At 60.4% G+C, this 17,828-nt stretch overlaps 1 protein-coding gene across 1 annotated transcript; it reads right to left on the reverse strand.

Annotated features, from left to right (window-relative positions):
- Positions 1–3,267: 3,267 nt before the first annotated feature.
- Positions 3,268–6,357, reverse strand: LOC105601929 (uncharacterized). Its single transcript, XM_042251097.1, has 4 exons — positions 6,349–6,357; positions 5,901–6,235; positions 5,239–5,378; positions 3,268–5,144 (listed from the first exon to the last, which is right to left on the reverse strand). Exons 1-4 carry the CDS (start codon positions 6,355–6,357, stop codon positions 3,571–3,573), a joined length of 2,058 nt encoding a protein of 685 aa, XP_042107031.1. The 3' UTR covers positions 3,268–3,570.
- Positions 6,358–17,828: the final 11,471 nt, after the last annotated feature.

A 17,828-nucleotide genomic window follows, 5' to 3' on the forward strand; every position in this document is an offset into this window, starting at 1 on the left:
AATTAGGTTTCACTAGTTAGAAGACTTTCACATTAAGCCAAATTTCACACTCTTTTTAAATGATTTTTTTAAAGAAACATTAGCGTTAAAAACCCATGCACCTGAGGCGGCACAAGAAATCCACTGTTGCGGGGGGCACGCCGTCTGGACCCTCTACAGACATCTTCACCAGCCTCGCCACACACGCACACGCACGCACGCACGCACACACGTCAGCCTGAGTAAATACATCAGGGCTTTCAGAGTCTTCGCAGCTAAAGGCTAACTAACGAAGCCTCTGTCAGCTGTAATAGGATGACAGCCAGTTTTTTTCACCAGGAAACGAGAAATTAAGTGAAAGCCGCTCAGTCGTGTCCGCCTCTTTGCGACCCCATGGACTGTGTATGGAATTCTCTAGGCCAGAATACTGGAGTGGGTAGCCTTTCCCTTCTCCAGGGGATCTTCCCACCCAGGGATCGAATCCAGGTCTCCCGCATTGCAGGCAGATTCTTTACCAGCTGAATAAAAAGATCTGTAATTTAATAATATCTTAATTTTTTACGTGGGCAACACATTTCACCAAAGAAGGCACACGAACAGCTGAAGAACAAATGAAAAGACCCTCAACACCACTAGCCACAAAGACAGACCACTTCAAGCGCCAGATTAGCTATGACCAACACCGTGGAGGGACCAGAGTTCAGAACGCACAGAGAGGGGCCCACCACAGGCAAATCCGGAGCACAAGCCCCGGGAGCTCGTTTTCTAGGGAAAAAATCTGGGTGGGGCTCTGAGAGCCAGAGTCCACTGGAGGGGCGAAGCACAGAACCTTCCAAATTAGCTGGGCTGCTGGGGGCAGGGGCAGAGGGAAGTTTTCTTCTTCCTGCCAGAAAGCAGGTAGAAGTCTCTTCCAGTCAGGGAAATTGACACGCGAGGAGGGTATGAGAGCGCCTCCTACCGGCCTGCCTTAACTCCAAAGGCTAGCTGACTATTCCTTAATGAATTCCACATTTTCCCCTTTTGATCAACATCTTTCCTTGAAAGCATCACTGATCAAGAATCAGGGTCTTCCCACGTAGCAGACTGCCAGTGGCTTGTGGGAAAGGCTACCCACTCCAGTATTCTGGCCTGGAGACCTCCACAGACTATAAGTCAGTTCAGTTCAGTTCAGTCGCTCAGTCGTGTCCGACTCTTCGCCACCCCATGAATCGCAGCACGCCAGGCCTCCGGTCCATCACCATCTCCCGGAGTTCACTCAGACTCACGTCCATCAAGTCCGTGATGCCATCCAGCCATCTCATCCTCGGTCGTCCCCTTCTCCTCCTGCCCCCAATCCCTCCCAGCATCAGAGTCTTTTCCAGTGAGTCAACACTTCGCATGAGGTGGCCAAAGTACTGGAGTTTCAGCTTTAGCATCATTCCTTCCAAAGAAATCTCAGGGCTGATCTCGTTCAGAATGGACTGGTTGGATCTCCTTGCAGTCCAAGGGACTCTCAAGAGCCTTCTCCAACACCACAGTTCAAACGCATCAATTCTTCGGCGCTCAGCCTTCTTCACAGTCCAACTCTCACATCCATACATGACCACAGGAAAAACCATAACCTTGACTAGACGGACCTTAGTCGGCAAAGTAATGTCTCTGCTTTTGAATATACTATCTAGGTTGGTCATAACTTTTCTTCCAAGGAGTAAGCGTCTTTTAATTTCATGGCTGCAGTCACCAGCTGCAGTGATTTTGGAGCCCAAAAATAAGTCCAAGGGGTCGCAAAGTGTTGGGCACAACTGAGCCAATTTCACTCACTTCCCTTTGCAGGATCTTAGTTCCCCCACCAGGGATGAAACCCAGGCCTCCTCTGGAGTCTTAAGCACTAGACCACCGGGGAAGTGCCAGCTCACCCCCTCTTCTCATGACGCCCCATCTCTGGGGCTCCGCCTCCAAGTGCCTCCAGATCCAGCAGGTGGGATGTCAGAATAAGACTCCAGGAACACAAAAGCCCAGAGATTTGCATGGCAGAGACGATGTGTGAATCCCCCCAATCTGTCTGGGGGAATTCATTCTGAGAATTCTTGTATTTGAAGATAAAGCTGCATTTTAATTACTTGGCCCATTTTGAATAACCTTTATTAGTATAAAAAAAGTTACCTACTGTGTGTGTGTGTGTGTGTGTGTGTGTGTGTGTGTGTGTCTGTGTAGTGTGCCTGGCCCCTGCTCCTTAATGTGCTTTCCCAGGAACAAAATACAAAGCCAGGAAAAAACAAAATCATCCAGAAACAAAGTAACAGGTGTCAGTGAAGGTGTGGACGAGACGGAGCCTGCTCACTTGCCAGCGGGCCGGGCCGCTGCTATGGAAGCCAGACTGGCAGGCTGCTCACCACGTCACACCGGAACCAGCAATCGCTCCCGGCGGAAACCCCCAAGAGCCTCCCAGAGAACCCGATTCAGTGTGGTCTCTCCTGCTTTGCCTGTGGGAGGTGAGTGCTGGAGGGTGGCCGGGGCCGGGCCTGGGGGCTACCAGACCGCCCAGTCCCTCTCGGAAAGACGGGTCCTGGTGCACAGCTGGCGGGACCACAGTCAGCATGTCAGGACGTTTGGCTGTTGCTGCCGAGATCGTCCACAGCCATACCTCATCAGTTATGGAGCATGGATAGAAGCCACGTGCCCACAGGCTCTTTGCCCATGACAGAGAACCCTGGCCGGGGGAGAGGCCTCGAGCTGCAGGCCCAGCACGCTCAGCCCCCACGCAGACGCCTGGCCGGGCTGCGGCTTCCCTGGGCTCCAAGCACCTCCCGTCCCAGGACTGGAGTCTGGGCTGAGTGGACAGCCGGGTGGCGGCCCCCACCCTGAACCTCCACATCCTTCTTCCTGGGACTGCCTTGGGCCCCGCCGCAGGGTGCGCTGAGCGCGGGCCATCCGAGCCGTGGCGCCCCCGAGTTCTGTCCCCACGAGCCCAGGGCAGCCGGCGCCCCGACCAGTCTCCAGCCTGGCCTCGCCCAGCCCCCACCACATTTGCTCCCCAGAAGTCTGCCTGAGGCTGGCACCTGCTGCTACAGCATCGAGGTCCAAACCCAAGTTCTGCCACCGACTGGCTGGGATGCCTGTGCCAGAAAGGGTCTCCGGTGGAAACCCCGGGTGCGGTTCCCCTCTGCTGCTTTCCCTCCCAACAGAGTGGCACCCGGCGCTGGCCATGAGCCAGGGGGATATGCAGTTCCGAGCCGGCTGGCTGCAGGGCGAGGACACGTATGAGCTGGAGCAGCCCTTAACCCGGCGCAACCATCACGGGACAGTGTCTACACACAAAACTGTTTATTCAGACCAGCTCCTTCCCGGGGATGGGGGACACAGACAACCTGTCCCGGGGCACAGGCTTCCAGGAAGCCCCGGAAGTTGAGGAAGAAGCCCTCCAGGTCTCGGACCCAAGCCTCCTGCTGCCCCATGTGTTCAGCTTGTTTTTTTAGAGCCTCCACCTCCACCTCCAGCTGGGAGAACCTGTCCCTGAGCACGCCCAGCTCAGCCAACAATTCCAGGGTGCCTATGGGTTGGGGCTCTTCTGGGACACAGTCTCGGGTGCCCTGCCCACCTTCACATATACCTCTAAAGAGGTTTCTCATCTTCTCTTGGAGAGCAGGGCATCCCTCTCGCCCTCTGGAGAAAACTCTCCAGAACACCAGGGCACAAAGCAGGAAGAGACTCCTTAAACTGGTCCCAGGCCAGCGGTCCCCAGGCCCTCGGCCCATCAGCACCTCGGCACTGAGACACACCAGGCGGACCACACAGGGCATAGGTCCAAGCCCCGGCCAGGAGGCGCTGGCGTTTCCGACTCTGTCTCCCACGGACGAAGCAGGCACCCAAGCCTGCAGAGACAGCCTCCAGGGCAGACCCGGCGGTGGAAGGCCGAGGCACGCCGGGAACCGGGGTCTCGGGGTAGTCTCGCCCAGGTGAGAACGCCCTGCTTCGCCGGATGTAGGTGGCCATCCGGTCCCCATTACCCGACCTCCCGCCAGACTCAAGAGTGTCAGACCCCAGCTTTGAGGTCGTCCTTTGCTCCGCGGCGAGCTGGAGGCCCGGAGTCTTTCGCAGGCGCTCTGTAGCCCTGTGCGGAGCCAGTGTGCGACCCCGGAGGCCTGAGGGTCCCCTGTGCTCCAGTTCTCGGCGCCCGATCTCAGGCTGCAGGAAGGGAACACAAAGACGAGGGATCGGGCCGCTCCACAGGGCTGGAGTCCAAGGGGACCTTGGTGTTAAGGTTCCAAGGGAGGTCACCTGTGGCCGCTGCTTTCTGGCTGCCCTTGGCTCTGCAGGGAGCCCACCGAGAGGTTTGCTGGCCGTGGGCAGGAGTCCTGGGATCTCTCCCAAAGAGTCAGAGGCAGCCCTCCGCGGAGCAGCACATCCCGGGGCACAGGCTTCCAGGAGTTCCCGCAAGTTGATGAAGAAGACTGTCATTTCTCGGACCCACGCCTCCTGCTGCCCCAGGTGTTCGGCTTCATATTTAAGAGCCTCCACCTCCTCCTCCAGCTGGGAGTACCTGTCCCAGAGCAGCTCCAGCTCAGCTAACTCCAGGGTGGCGGTGGGCGGGGGCTCTCCTGGGACACGGTCTCGGGTGCCCTGCCCACCGTCACATATTCCTCCAGAGAGGCTTATCATCCTCTCCTGCTGGAGGGCAGGGCATCCCTCTCGCCCTCTGGAGAAAACTCTCCAAAACACCAGAGCACAAACAAGAAGACCCTGCTTAAACTGGTCCCAGGCCAGCGGTCTCCAGGCCCTCGGCCCATCAGCGCCTCGGCACTGAGACACACCAGGCGGTCCACAAAGGGCATAGGTCCGAGCCCTGGGCAGGAGGCGCTGGCGTTTCCGACTCTGTCTCCCATGGAAACAGCCGGCACCCAAGTCTGCAGAGACAGCCTCCAGGCCAGACCCGGCAGTGGAAGGCCGAGGCACGCAGGGAACCAGGGTCTTGAGGTGGTCTCGCCCAGGTGGCTGGATGGAGGTAGCCGTAGGGTCCCCATTACCTGACCTCCCGCCAGACTCAAGAGCTGAGGTCGTCCTTTGCTCCTCGGCGAGCTGGAAGCCCGGAGTCTTTCGGGGGCGTTCTGCAGCCGAGTGCGGAGCTGGTGTTCGATCCCGGAGGCCTGAGGGTGCCCTGTGCTCAGGTTCTCTGTGCCCGATTGAGGCTGCAGGATGGGAACGCAAAGGTGAGGGATCGGGCCAGCTCCACAGGGCTGGAGACCAAGGGGACCTTGGAGGTAAGGTTCCGAGATGGGTCACCTGTGGCCGATGGTCTCTGGCTGCCCTGGCTCTGCAGGGAGCCCAGGGAGAGGTTTGCTGGCCGTGGGCAGGAGTCCTGGGATCTCTCCAAAGGAGTCAGCGGCGGTCCTGGGCCGAGCAGGACGTCCCAGGTGGGGACCCTGTGAAGGAGGAAATGTCACGGCCTCTATCATGAGAGCACGATCCATTTCAGTCGGACTGTGGACTTTGAGCTCTTTGCCCAGTATCTATGGGAACAGCATACCAATGGAAACCCAGAGCCCCGAACAAGGAGCCTCGGGACTTGTCCCTATCTCGGTCGCCTCAAAGAATATGCTAAGTATCTCTAACAGAACCAAGTGTAAACCCCATTGTGCTCAGTGGGATATGGCCACAGACCGATGGCTAAATGGCCATTGTTTAACTATGTAGGCTTATGAGGCATGAATCCTTGCTTAACTCCGATGCTATCTCCCTTTTACCTTGTCCAGAGTAGTTTCAAGGAAGCTGGGGAGGAGGGTTTGGGCTCGTACACTAGGGTATCTAAGGAGTTCACAGAAACTGGTCGGGATCCTTGGCTGAGAGGAGACTCTGCCTTGGGGCTGCCGGTGTAATCATCGGCACTCCACCATCGGCCCTGTCCTTCTGAGGGAGTTGTTTCCCGCAGCGCATGATTACCACACCTGGACCTGTTGTTGGGCGCTGCTCCAAGGTCGACGAGCGGCCGAGTCGGGCTTTGAGGGCGCCCTCTGCTCCGCGGCAGGCTGGAGGCCCGGAGTCTTTCGGGGGCATCTGGCGACCGTGTGAGGCGCCGGTGTCTGATCCCGGAGCTTGAGGGTCCCCTGTGCTCCGTTTCTGGGAACCCGATCTCGGGCTGCGGGAGGGGAACACAAATGACAGGCCTCGTGCCAGCTCCGTTGCCGGGAGCGGGTGCTCCGGGCGCCGGGTGCGGGTCCGGGGACTGGAGAGCCCACAAAGAGGCCCTAAAGTGGAACCCATCACGAAGGTGGATTGAGCGCTATGGGCCAGATGCCCGGGGTAGGAGGAATGGGCGCTGGTCGCCAGAAGGGCGACGGAAGAGGCGGTGAGCCGAAGACGCGGCCGAAGAAGAAGCGGCAGCAGCCGCGGTACAAGCGCCATCTCGACCCTGTGCTCTCTTGGGAGACCGCGGCGGCGCCCGGCCTTTATACCAGCCCCGTGCGTCCCACCGCCTCTCTGCGACGTCACGTGCACCCCCGGCCAATCGCCAGGCTGCTTTCACCGCTGCGCGCAGCGGGCCAATTGCGGGGCGCTTCTCGCCTTCTCCCTCCCGTCCGGCCCCGCCCCGCTCTCCGCGTGGTCCCTGAGGCCCTGGGGGGCGGTGCAGCCGCGAGCCGGTGGAGGAAGGGCGCTCCAGGGGTTGCCATGGTGATCCTAACGGTGCAACGGCTCCCTTTGGTGTCTCAGCTTCCGGTAGCTTTTTTTTTTCGGTAGCGTCTCATAGCGGATGGAGGAGAGGCGGTCAGCGAAATAGAGGTGGTGTGCAGCGGGCTGGCTGCAGGAGGTGTGGAGATGGATAGAGGAGGTGAGATGCTGGGGAGGGGGCGGGGGCTCCCACCGAAGGGTCCGGGCAGCAGAGGAGACGGGCGGCCCCCTCTGCTGGTTTCCCTCCTGTCAGAGTGGCAGCCGGCGCTGGCCGTGAGCCTGGGGCATCTGCAGTTCAGACCCGGCTGGCTGGAGGGCGAGGACACGTGTGGGCTGGAGCAGACATCGATCCCGCAGCCACCATCACGGGACGCTGTCTTCCAACACTACTATTCACAACTCATATACGTGGTGAAGGTCAGGCCAGCTCTGCCCCCGCTTCCAGGCCCCCTTCCCGGAGTTGGGGGGCGCACAGACATCGGCCTTCCTACTGTGAACCTGTCCCGAAGTTGAGGAAGAAACCCTCCAGCTCTCGAACCCGTGCCTCCTGCAGCCCCAGGTGCTCGGCGTATTCCTTTAACGTCTACGCCTCCACGTCCTGGTGGGAGAACCTGAACCTGAGCAGCCCCAGCTCAGCCAACGAGTCCTGTGTGCGTGTGGGCTGGGGCTCTCCTGGGACACGGCCACAGGCGCCCTGCCCAGCGTCAGGTATTTCTCTTGAGACGTTTTTCAGCCTCTCCAGTCAGAGCGCAGGGCATCCCTCTCACCCTCTGGAGACAACTCTCCAGAAGACGAGGACACCCCAGCTGACCCAAACACAGAGGAGCCAGATAAAACTGGTCCGAGGCCAGCGGTCTCCAGGTCCGCGGCCCATCAGCACCTCAGCAGTGAGGCCCCCCACCCCCAGGGGGACCACGCCCTGCACGGGTCCGAGCGCCGGCCACGAGACGCTGGCGTTTCCCAGCCTGTCTCCCAGGACGCAGCCACCCAAGCCTGCAGAGACAGCCGCCGGCCCGGTCCCCGCGGTGGGAGGCCGAGGCCCGCCGGGGCCCGGGGTCTCGGGGTCTCGGGGTGTGGGCTCTCGGGCTGGTCCCGCCCGGCTGAGGATGCGCTGCTACCGTGGATGCAGGTGGGCCTCCCGGCCTCCCGCCAGCCTCACCGAGTGACCCAACTGCTGCTGGGGGTGAGGGGCTACTGGAGCCGGACCTTCCCTCTCTGGGGGTCTCGGCGCCACCGGGGCATCAGGGAGCCAGTGGGGGCCAAGGTCGCCTGGCGGCTTTGGAAGGGCTCCGAGGCCAGCCTTCTCACCCTCTGCAGGCTCTGGGCGCTGCTGCTGGGAGGAGTGTGCAGAGCTGGGGCGCGTACTGCCACACTGATGGGAATCAGGTGTTTCTCCTCCACCAGGTAGCAGTCCCTTCCAGCCAGCTCCCCTGGGCTGGACAACAGTGTCGAAGGTCACAGGCACACAAGGACTCGGGGGTCATCACGGAAAGCTCCGGGCTGGGTTTCCGGCCGGCATGTGCGTAGGGCCCTGATTGAGAGGGTGCGCGGGATGGCCGCTGCCCTTGCGTCCGAATCGGGGTTGGAGGTCGACCTCTGCTCAGCGCTGAGCTGGAGGCCAGGCGCGTTTCGGGGGCGCTCTGCTGGCGTGTGCGGAGCCGGTGTGGGACCCCGGAGGACTGAGGGTCCCCTGTGCTCCGGTTCTCGGCGCCCGACCCCGCGCTGTGGGAGCGGAATACCAAGGCGAGAAGTCGGGTCAACCCCATCCGAGGGAGCGGGTGCGCGGACTGGAGAGCCCACAGAAAGGACCCCAATGCGACCCCAAAATAAAATTGGAGTGAAGGGTATGGGCCAGAGGCCCGGGGCAGGAAGAATGGGCGCTGGTCGCCAGATGGGCGGCCGAAGAGGCTGAGAGCAGGAGAAACGGCAGAAGTCCCGGTAATAGACCCATCTCGCCCAGGTGCTCTCTTCAGCCTGGGAGACCGCGGCGACACGCGGCCTTTATACCCGCCCATGCCTCACCCGCCTCCCTGCGACGTCACGTGCAACTCCGGCCAGTCGCCAGGCGGCTTTCACCGCTGAGCGCAGGGGACCAGTTGCAGGGCGGTTCTCGCCAACTCCCTCCAATCTGGCCCCGCCCTGATCTCCGCGTGGTCCCTGAGGCCCTGGGGGGCGGGGCGGTGCATCTGCGACCCTGTCGAGGGAGGGCGCTCCAGCGGTTGCCATGGTGACCTTAAACCTGCCTGGATCCTCTTGCCCCATTTGGCGTCTCAGCTTCCTATAGCGACTGACAGCGGAGGGAGGACAGGTGGTCCGCCAAACAGAGGTGGTGTGCAGGGGGCTGGGCTGCAAGAGACCTGGAGGAATAGAGGCGGTGAGATGCTGGGCAGGGGCCCGGGGCTCCCGCCGGAGGGTCCGGGCAGCAGAGGAATCGGGTGGCCCATCTGATCCGGCGGGTGTGTGCTCCCTAGACGGATCCCAGCACTCCCGTGCAGGTGAGTCTGTGTGCCACTGGCACAGCGAGGCCAAACACACTGAATCCTCGGAATCGGCAGCAGAGAAAGGTTACTTGCTGCACGATGCGAGGAGACGCGAGGCTCCCACCTTAAAAAGCCCAAACTCCCCAAAGGTTTCAGCATAGCCCTTTCCTGAGACAAGGGAGGGAGGGTGTGGTGAGTCCTGCCAACTTCTTGGTGTCAGAGTCTTTGTTCTTGAGGTCAGGTCAAGGTCAGATAACAGTGTTCCTGTAAATGTCTCCTGAATGAATGCCATTTTCTGTTCTGACAAGAAAAGACAAGGCTCAGCTTTCTCCCTCCAAGGTCCAGGTCCTGGCTAAGGGCTGGGGGGAGGAGGGGGAGGTGCGCTCCCTGCTCGGCCAGTCTCCCTGCCCAGGAGTCTTCATCCAGCACCCAGTCTGGGTCCTCCCACGAGCACCCAGGCCGGGCTGAGGAGGCAGGTCTCGGCTGGTGGTGCCCTTGGAGCCAGGCCCCCGGACGCTGTGCACTGTCCTCTCTGAGGCAGCTGGGCGCCCAGGACCCAGCTGGTCGCCGGTCTCCTCAGGGCCTCCAAGCAGCAGGGGCTCAGGCCCCTGGCAAACTGCAGCTGCCCTTAGGTCCCAGCGTGGGGACTGGGGGCCCTTCACTGTGGCCTCTCGGCCTGGGCCCGGCCAGCGGGCAGCACTGGCGAGGGCGGTGGAGTCCAGCAGGACAGAGCCCTGGCCGGTCCCCCACCCCCATCCACTGGCGTGCGCCAGGTGAGCAGGAGGGCTCCGGGGTGAAGGCTGGGGTCCGCCTCTTACCTCCCTCTCTGTCTGACTACCACCACAGGCGTCAGTGAAGGTGTGGACGAGACGGAGCCTGCTCACTTGCCAGCGGGCCGGGCCGCTGCTATGGAAGCCAGACTGGCAGGCTGCTCACCACGTCACACCGGAACCAGCAATCGCTCCCGGCGGAAACCCCCAAGAGCCTCCCAGAGAACCCGATTCAGTGTGGTCTCTCCTGCTTTGCCTGTGGGAGGTGAGTGCTGGAGGGTGGCCGGGGCCGGGCCTGGGGGCTACCAGACCGCCCAGTCCCTCTCGGAAAGACGGGTCCTGGTGCACAGCTGGCGGGACCACAGTCAGCATGTCAGGACGTTTGGCTGTTGCTGCCGAGATCGTCCACAGCCATACCTCATCAGTTCTGGAGAATGGATGGAAGCCACGTGCCCACAGGCTCTTTGCCCATGACAGAGAACCCTGGCCGGGGGAGAGGCCTCGAGCCGCGGGGCCACCACGCTCAGCCCCCACGAAGACACCTGGCCGGGCTGCGGCTTCCCTGGGCCCCAAGCACCTGCTTTCCCAGGACTGGAGTCTGGGCTGAGTGGACAGCCGGGTGGCGGCCCCCACCCTGAACCTCCACATCCTTCTTCCTGGGACTGCCTTGGGCCCCGCCCCAGGGTGCGCTGAGCGTGGGCCATCCGAGCCGCGGCGCCCCCGAGTTCTGTCCCCACGAGCCCAGGGCAGCCGGCGCCCCGACCAGTCTCCAGCCTGGCCTCGCTCACCCCCACCACATTTGCTCCCCGGAGGTCTGCGGGAGCCTGGCACCTGCTGCTACAGCGTCGAGGTCCAAACCCAAGTTCTGCCGAAGAGTGGCTGGGATGCCTGTGCCAGAAAGGGTCTCCGTTGGAACCCCCGGGTGGGGCTCCCCTCTGCTGCTTTCCCTCCCATCAGCCCTCCCAGCCGTGAGCCCGGGTATCTGCAGTTCCGAGCCGGCTGGCTGCAGGTCGAGGACATGTGTGGGCTGGAGCAGCCCTTGACCCGACGCAACCATCACGGGACAATGTCTTACACAGAAAATGGTTTATTCAGGCCAGCTCCTTCCCAGGGTTGGGGGGACACAGACAACCTGTCCCGGGGCACAGATTTCCAGGAGTTCCCGCAAGTTGATGATGAACACGGTGATTTCTCGGACCCACGCCTCCTGCTGCCCCAGGTGTTCAGCTTCTTTTTTAAGAGACTCCACCTCCACCTCCAGGTGGGAGAACGTGTCCCTGAGCAGCTCCAGCTCAGCCCAGGAACCATGTGTGCCTGTGGGTGGGGGTCTCCTGGGACACGGCCTCGGGTGCCCTGCTCACCTTCAGATATTCCTCTAGAGAGGTTTATCATCCTCTCCTGTTGGAGGGCAGGGCATCCCTCTCGCCCTCTGGAGAAAACTCTCCAGAACACCAGGGCACAAAGCAGGAAGAGACTCCTTAAACTGGTCCCAGGCCAGCGGTCCCCAGGCCCTCGGCCCATCACTACCTCGGCACTGAGACACACCAGGCAGACCACACAGGGCATAGGTCCAAGCCCCGGCCAGGAGGCACTGGCGTTTCCGACAGCCGGCACCCAAGTCTGCAGAGACAGCCTCCAGGCCAGACCCGGCAGTGGAAGGCCGAGGCACGCAGGGAACCAGGGTCTTGAGGTGGTTTCGCCCAGGTGGCTGGATGGAGGTAGCCGTAGGGTCCCCATTACCTGACCTCCCGCCAGACTCAAGAGCTGAGGTCGTCCTTTGCTCCTCGGCGAGCTGGAAGCCCGGAGTCTTTCGGGGGCGCTCTGCAGCCGAGTGCGGAGCTGGTGTTCAATCCCGGAGGCCTGAGGGTGCCCTGTGCTCAGGTTCTCTGCAGCCGATCTGAGGCTGCAGGATGGGAACGCAAAGGTGAGGGATCTGGCCAGCTCCACAGGGCTGGAGACCAAGGGGACCTTGGAGTTAAGGTTCTGAGATGGGTCACCTGTGGCCGCTGGTCTGTGGCTGCCCTCGGCCCTGCAGGGAGCCCAGCGAGAGGTTTGCAGGCTGTGGGTAGGAGTCCTGGAATCCCTGCGAACGAGTCAGCGGACGAGTCAGCGAACGAGTCCCTGAGCAGGACGTCCCAGGTGGGGACCCTGTGAAGGAGGAAATGTCACGGCCTGTATCTTGAGAGCACGATCCATTTGCGTCGGACTGTGGACTTTGAGCTCTTTGCCCAGTATCTATGGGAACGGCATACCAATGGAAACCCAGAGCCCCGAACAAGGAGCCTCGGGACTTGAACCTAGACTCTCGGTCGCCTCAAAGAATATGCTAAGTATCTCTAACAGAACCAAGTGGTAAACCCCATCATGCTCAGTGGGATATGACTGCAGGGCTATGGCTAAATGGCCATTGTTTAACTATGTAGGCTTATGACGTATGAATCCTTGCTTAACCCCGATGCTGTCCACTTTTACCTTGTACAGACTGGTTTCAGGGAAGCTGGTGAGGCGGGTTTGGGCTCGTACACTAGGGTACCTAAAGAGTTCACAGAAACTGGTCGGGATCCCTGGCTAAGAGGAGACTGTGCGTTGGGGCTGCCAGTGTAATCATCTGCACACCACCATCGGCCCTGTCCTTCTGAGGAAGTTGTGTCCCGCAGCGCGTGCTTACGACACCTGGACCTCGTGTAGGGCTCTGGTCCGAGGTGGACCACCGTCCCGGTCGGGCTTTGAGGTCGCCCTCTCCTCCCCGATGACCTGGAGGCCCAGAGTCTTTAGGGGATGCTCCGAGGCCAAGTGCGGAGCCGGTGTGCGACCTCAGAAGACTGAGGTTCCCCTGTGCTCTGGATCTCGCAACCGATCTCGTGCTGGGGGCGGGGAACCCCAAGGCGAGGGATCGGGCCTGTTCCACGGGGCTGGAGGCCAACGGAACCTTGGTTTTAAGGTTCCGAGGTGGGTCACCTGTGGCCGCTGGTCTGTGGCTGCCCTCCGCCCTGCAGGGAGCCCAGCGAGAGCTTTGCTGGCCGTGGGCAGGAGTCCTTGGATCCGTGCGAATGAGTCAGCGGCGGTCCTGGGCCGAGCAGGACGTCCCAGGTGGGGACCCTGTGAAGGAGGAAATGTCACGGCCTCTATCTTGAGAGCACGATCCATTTGGGTCGGACTGTGGACTTTGAGCTCTTTGCCCAGTATCTATGGGAACGGCATACCAATGGAAACCCAGAGCCCCGAACAAGGAGCCTCGGAATGTGTAGCTAGACTCTCGGTCGCCTCAAAGAATATGCTAAGTATCTCTAACAGAACCAAGTGGTAAACCCCATCATGCTCAGTGGGATATGACTGTAGGCCTATGGCTGAATGGCCATTGTTTAACTATGTAGGCTTATGAGGCATGAATCCTTGCTTAACCCCGATGCTGTCCACTTTTACCTTGTCCAGACTAGTTTCAAGGAAGCTGGGGAGGCGGGTTTGGCCTCGTACACTAGGGTACCTAAAGAGTTCACAGAAACTGGTTGGGATCCCTGTCTAAGAGGAGACTGTGCCTTGGGGCTGCCACCATCGGCCCTGTCCTTCTGAGGGAGTTGTGTCCCGCAGCGCGTGCTTACGACACCTGGACCTCGTGTAGGGCTCTGGACCGAGGTGGACCATCGTCCCGGTCGGGCTTTGAGGTCGCCCTCTCCTCCCCGATGACCTGGAGGCCCAGAGTCTTTAGGGGACGCTCCGAGGCCGTGTGGGGAGCTGGTGTGGGATCCCAGAAGACTGAGGTTCCCCTGTGCTCTGGATCTCGCAACCGATCTCGTGCTGGGGGCGGGGAACCCCAAGGGGAGGGATCGGGCCTGTTCCACGGGGCTGGAGGCCAACGGGACCTTGGTTTTAAGGTTCTGAGGTGGGTCACCTGTGGCCGCTGGTCTGTGGCTGCCCTCCGCCCTGCAGGGAGCCCAGCGAGAGGTTTGCTGGCCGTGGGCAGGAGTCCTTGGATCCATGCGAACGAGTCAGCGACGGTCCTGGGCCGAGCAGTACGTCCCAGGTGGGGACCCTGTGAAGGAGGAAATGTCACGGCCTCTATCTTGAGAGCACGATCCATTTGGGTCGGACTGTGGACTTTGAGCTCTTTGCCCAGTATCTATGGGAAGGGCATACCAATGGAAACCCAGAGCCCCGAAAAAGGAACCTCGGGACGTGTAGCTAGACTCTCGGTCGCCTCAAAGAATATGGTAAGTATCTCTAACAGAACCAAGTGGTAAACCCCATCATGCTCAGTGGGATATGACCACAGGCCTATGGCTGAATGGCCATTGTTTAACTATGTAGGCTTATGAGGCATGAATCGGGACAGCCCCGATGCTGTCCACTTTTACGTTGTCCAGACTAGTTTCAAGGAAGCTGGGGAGGCGGGTTTGGGCTCGTACACTAGGGTACCTAAAGACTTCACAGAAACTGGTCGGGATCCCTGGCTAAGAGGAGATTGTGTCTTGGGGCTGCCACCATCGGCCCTGTCCTTCTGAGGGAGTTGTGTCCCCCAGCGCGTGCTTACGACACCTGGACCTCGTGTAGGGCTCTGGTCCGAGGTGGGCAACCGTCCCGGTCGGGCTTTGAGGTCGCCCTCTCCTCCCCGATGACCTGGAGGCCCAGAGTCTTTAGGGGATTCTCCGAGGCCAAGTGCGGAGCTGGTGTGCGACCTCAGAAGACTGAGGTTCCCCTGTGCTCTGGATCTCGCAACCGATCTCGTGCTGGGGGCGGGGAACCCCAAGGGGAGGGATCGGGCCTGTTCCACGGGGCTGGAGGCCAACGGGACCTTGGTTTTAAGGTTCTGAGGTGGGTCACCTGTGGCCGCTGGTCTGTGGCTGCCCTCGGCCCTGCAGGGAGCCCAGCGAGAGGTTTGCTGGCCATGGGCAGGAGTCCTTGGATCCGTGCGAACGAGTTAGCGGCGGTCCTAAGCCGAGCAGGACGTCCCAGGTGGGGACCCTGTGAAGGAGGAAATGTCACGGCCTCTATCTTGAGAGCACGATCCATTTGGGTCGGACTGTGGACTTTGAGCTCTTTGCCGAGTATCTATGGGTAGGGCATACCAATGGAAACCCAGAGCCCCGAACAAGGAGCCTCGGGACGTGTAGCTAGACTCTCGGTCGCCTCAAAGAATATGCTAAGTATCTCTAACAGAACCAAGTGGTAAACCCCATCATGCTCAGTGGGATATGACTGCAGGTCTATGGATGAATGGCCATTGTTTAACTATGTAGGCTTATGAGGCATGAATCCTTGCTTAACCCCGATGCTGTCCACTTTTACCTTGTCCAGACTAGTTTCAAGGAAGCTGGGGAGGCGGGTTTGGGCTCGTACACTAGGGTACCTAAAGAGTTCACAGAAACTGGTCGGGATCCCTGGCTAAGAGGAGATTGTGCCTTGGGGCTGCCACCATCGGCCCTGTCCTTCTGAGGGAGTTGTGTCCCGCAGCGCGTGCTTACGACACCTGGACCTCGTGTAGGGCTCTGGTCCGAGGTGGGCAACCGTCCCGGTCGGGCTTTGAGGTCGCCCTCTCCTCCCCAATGACCTGGAGGCCCAGAGTCTTTAGGGGATGCTCCGAGGCCAAGTGCGGAGCTGGTGTGCGACCTCAGAAGACTGAGGTTCCCCTGTGCTCTGGATCTCGCAACCGATCTCGTGCTGGGGGCGGGGAACCCCAAGGCGAGGGATCGGGCCTGTTCCACGGGGCTGGAGGCCAACGGGACCTTGGTTTTAAGGTTCCGAGGTGGGTCACCTGTGGCCGCTGGTCTGTGGCTGCCCTCGGCCCTGCAGGGAGCCCAGCGAGAGGTTTGCTGGCTGTGGGCAGGAGTCCTGGGATCCCTGAGAACGAGTCAGCGGCGGTCCTGGGCCGAGCAGCACGTCCCAGGTGGGGACCCTGTGAAGGAGGAAATGTCACGGCCTCTATCTTGAGAGCACGATCCATTTGCGTCGGACTGTGGACTTTGAGCTCTTTGCCCAGTATCTATGGGAAGGGCATACCAATGGAAACCCAGAGCCCCGAAAAAGGAACCTCGGGACGTGTAGCTAGACTCTCGGTCGCCTCAAAGAATATGGTAAGTATCTCTAACAGAACCAAGTGGTAAACCCCATTATGCTCAGTGGGATATGACCACAGGCCTATGGCTAAATGGCCATTGTTTAACTATGTAGGCTTATGAGGCATGAATCGGGACAGCCCCGATGCTGTCCACTTTTACCTTGTCCAGACTAGTTTCAAGGAAGCTGGGGAGGCGGGTTTGGGCTCGTACACTAGGGTACCTAAAGAGTTCACAGAAACTGGTCGGGATCCCTGGCTAAGAGGAGACTGTGTCTTGGGGCTGCCAGTGTAATCATCGGCACTCCACCATCGGCCCTGTCCTTCTGAGGGAGTTGTGTCCCGCAGCGCGTGCTTACGACACCTGGACCTCGTGTAGGGCTCTGGTCCGAGGTGGACCATCGTCCCGGTCGGGCTTTGAGGTCGCCCTCTCCTCCCCGATGACCTGGAGGCGCAGAGTCTTTAGGGGATGCTCCGAGGCCGAGTAAGGAGCCGGGTGCGACCTCAGAAGACTGAGGTTCCCCTGTGCTCTGGATCTCACAACCGATCTCGTCCTGGGGGCGGGGAACCCCAAGGCGAGGGATCGGGCCTGTTCCACGGGGCTGGAGGCCAACGGGACCTTGGTTTTAAGGTTCCGAGGTGGGTCACCTGTGGCCGCTGGTCTGTGGCTGCCCTCGGCCCTGCAGGGAGCCCAGCGAGAGGTTTGCTGACCATGGGCAGGAGTCCTGGGATCCCTGCGAACGAGTCAGGGGCGGTCCTGGGCAGAGCAGGACGTCCCAAGTGGGGACCCTGTGAAGGAGGAAATGTCACGGCCTGTATCTTGAGAGCACGAACCATTTGAGTCGGACTGTGGACTTTGAGCTCTTTGCCCAGTATCTATGGGTAGGGCATACCAATGGAAACCCAGAGCCCTGAACAAGGAGCCTTGGGAGTTGTAGCTAGACTCTCGGTCGCCTCAAAGAATATGCTAAGTATCTCTAACAGAACCAAGTGGTAAACCCCACCATGCTCAGTGGGATATGACCGCAGGCCTATGGCTAAATGGCCATTGTTTAACTATGTAGGCTTATGAGGCATGAATCCTTGCTTAACCCCGATGCTGTCCACTTTTACCTTGTCCAGACTAGTTTCAAGGAAGCTGGGGAGGCGTGTTTAGGCTCATACACTAGGGTACCTAAAGAGTTCACAGAAACTGGTCGGGATCCCTGGCTAAGAGGAGATTGTGCCTTGGGGCTGCCGATGTAATCATCTGCAATCCACCCTCGGCCCTGTCCTTGTGAGGGAGTTGTGTCCCGCATCGCGTGCTTACGACACCTGGACCTCGTGTAGGGCTCTGGTCCGAGGTGGACCATCGTCCCGGTCGGGCTTTGAGGTCGCCCTCTCCTCCCCGATGACCTGGAGGCCCAGAGTCTTTAGGGGACGCTCCAAGGCCGTGAGGGGAGCTGGTGTGGGATCCCAGAAGACTGAGGTTCCCCTGTGCTCTGGATCTCGCAACCGATCTCGTGCTGGGGGCGGGGAACCCCAAGGGGAGGGATCGGGCCTGTTCCACGGGGCTGGAGGCCAACGGGACCTTGGTTTTAAGGTTCCGAGGTGGGTCACCTGTGGCCGCTGGTCTGTGGCTGCCCTCCGCCCTGCAGGGAGCCCAGCGAGAGGTTTGCTGGCTGTGGGCAGGAGTCCTTGGATCCGTGCGAACGAGTCAGCGGCGGTCCTGGGCCGAGCAGGACGTCCCAGGTGGGGACCCTGTGAAGGAGGAAATGTCACGGCCTCTATCTTGAGAGCACGATCCATTTGGGTCGGACTGTGGACTTTGAGCTCTTTGCCCAGTATCTATGGGAGCGGCATACCAATGGAAACCCAGAGCCCCGAACAAGGAGCCTCGGGACTTGAACCTAGACTCTCGGTCGCCTC

This window comes from Ovis aries, chromosome 6 (genome assembly GCF_016772045.2).
Source record: "Ovis aries strain OAR_USU_Benz2616 breed Rambouillet chromosome 6, ARS-UI_Ramb_v3.0, whole genome shotgun sequence".
NCBI classification, from domain to species: domain Eukaryota; kingdom Metazoa; phylum Chordata; class Mammalia; order Artiodactyla; family Bovidae; genus Ovis; species Ovis aries.

Excerpts from the sequence above, each read along its gene's own strand:
- LOC105601929 (XM_042251097.1), bottom strand. Across the intron at positions 5,379-5,900 it reads GCGCCCAACAACAGGTCCAG|GGTCCCCACCTGGGACGTCC; the intron begins GTGTGGTAATCA and ends CCTCCTTCACAG. Across the intron at positions 5,145-5,238 it reads CCAGAGACCATCGGCCACAG|CCTCAATCGGGCACAGAGAA; the intron begins GTGACCCATCTC and ends CCCATCCTGCAG.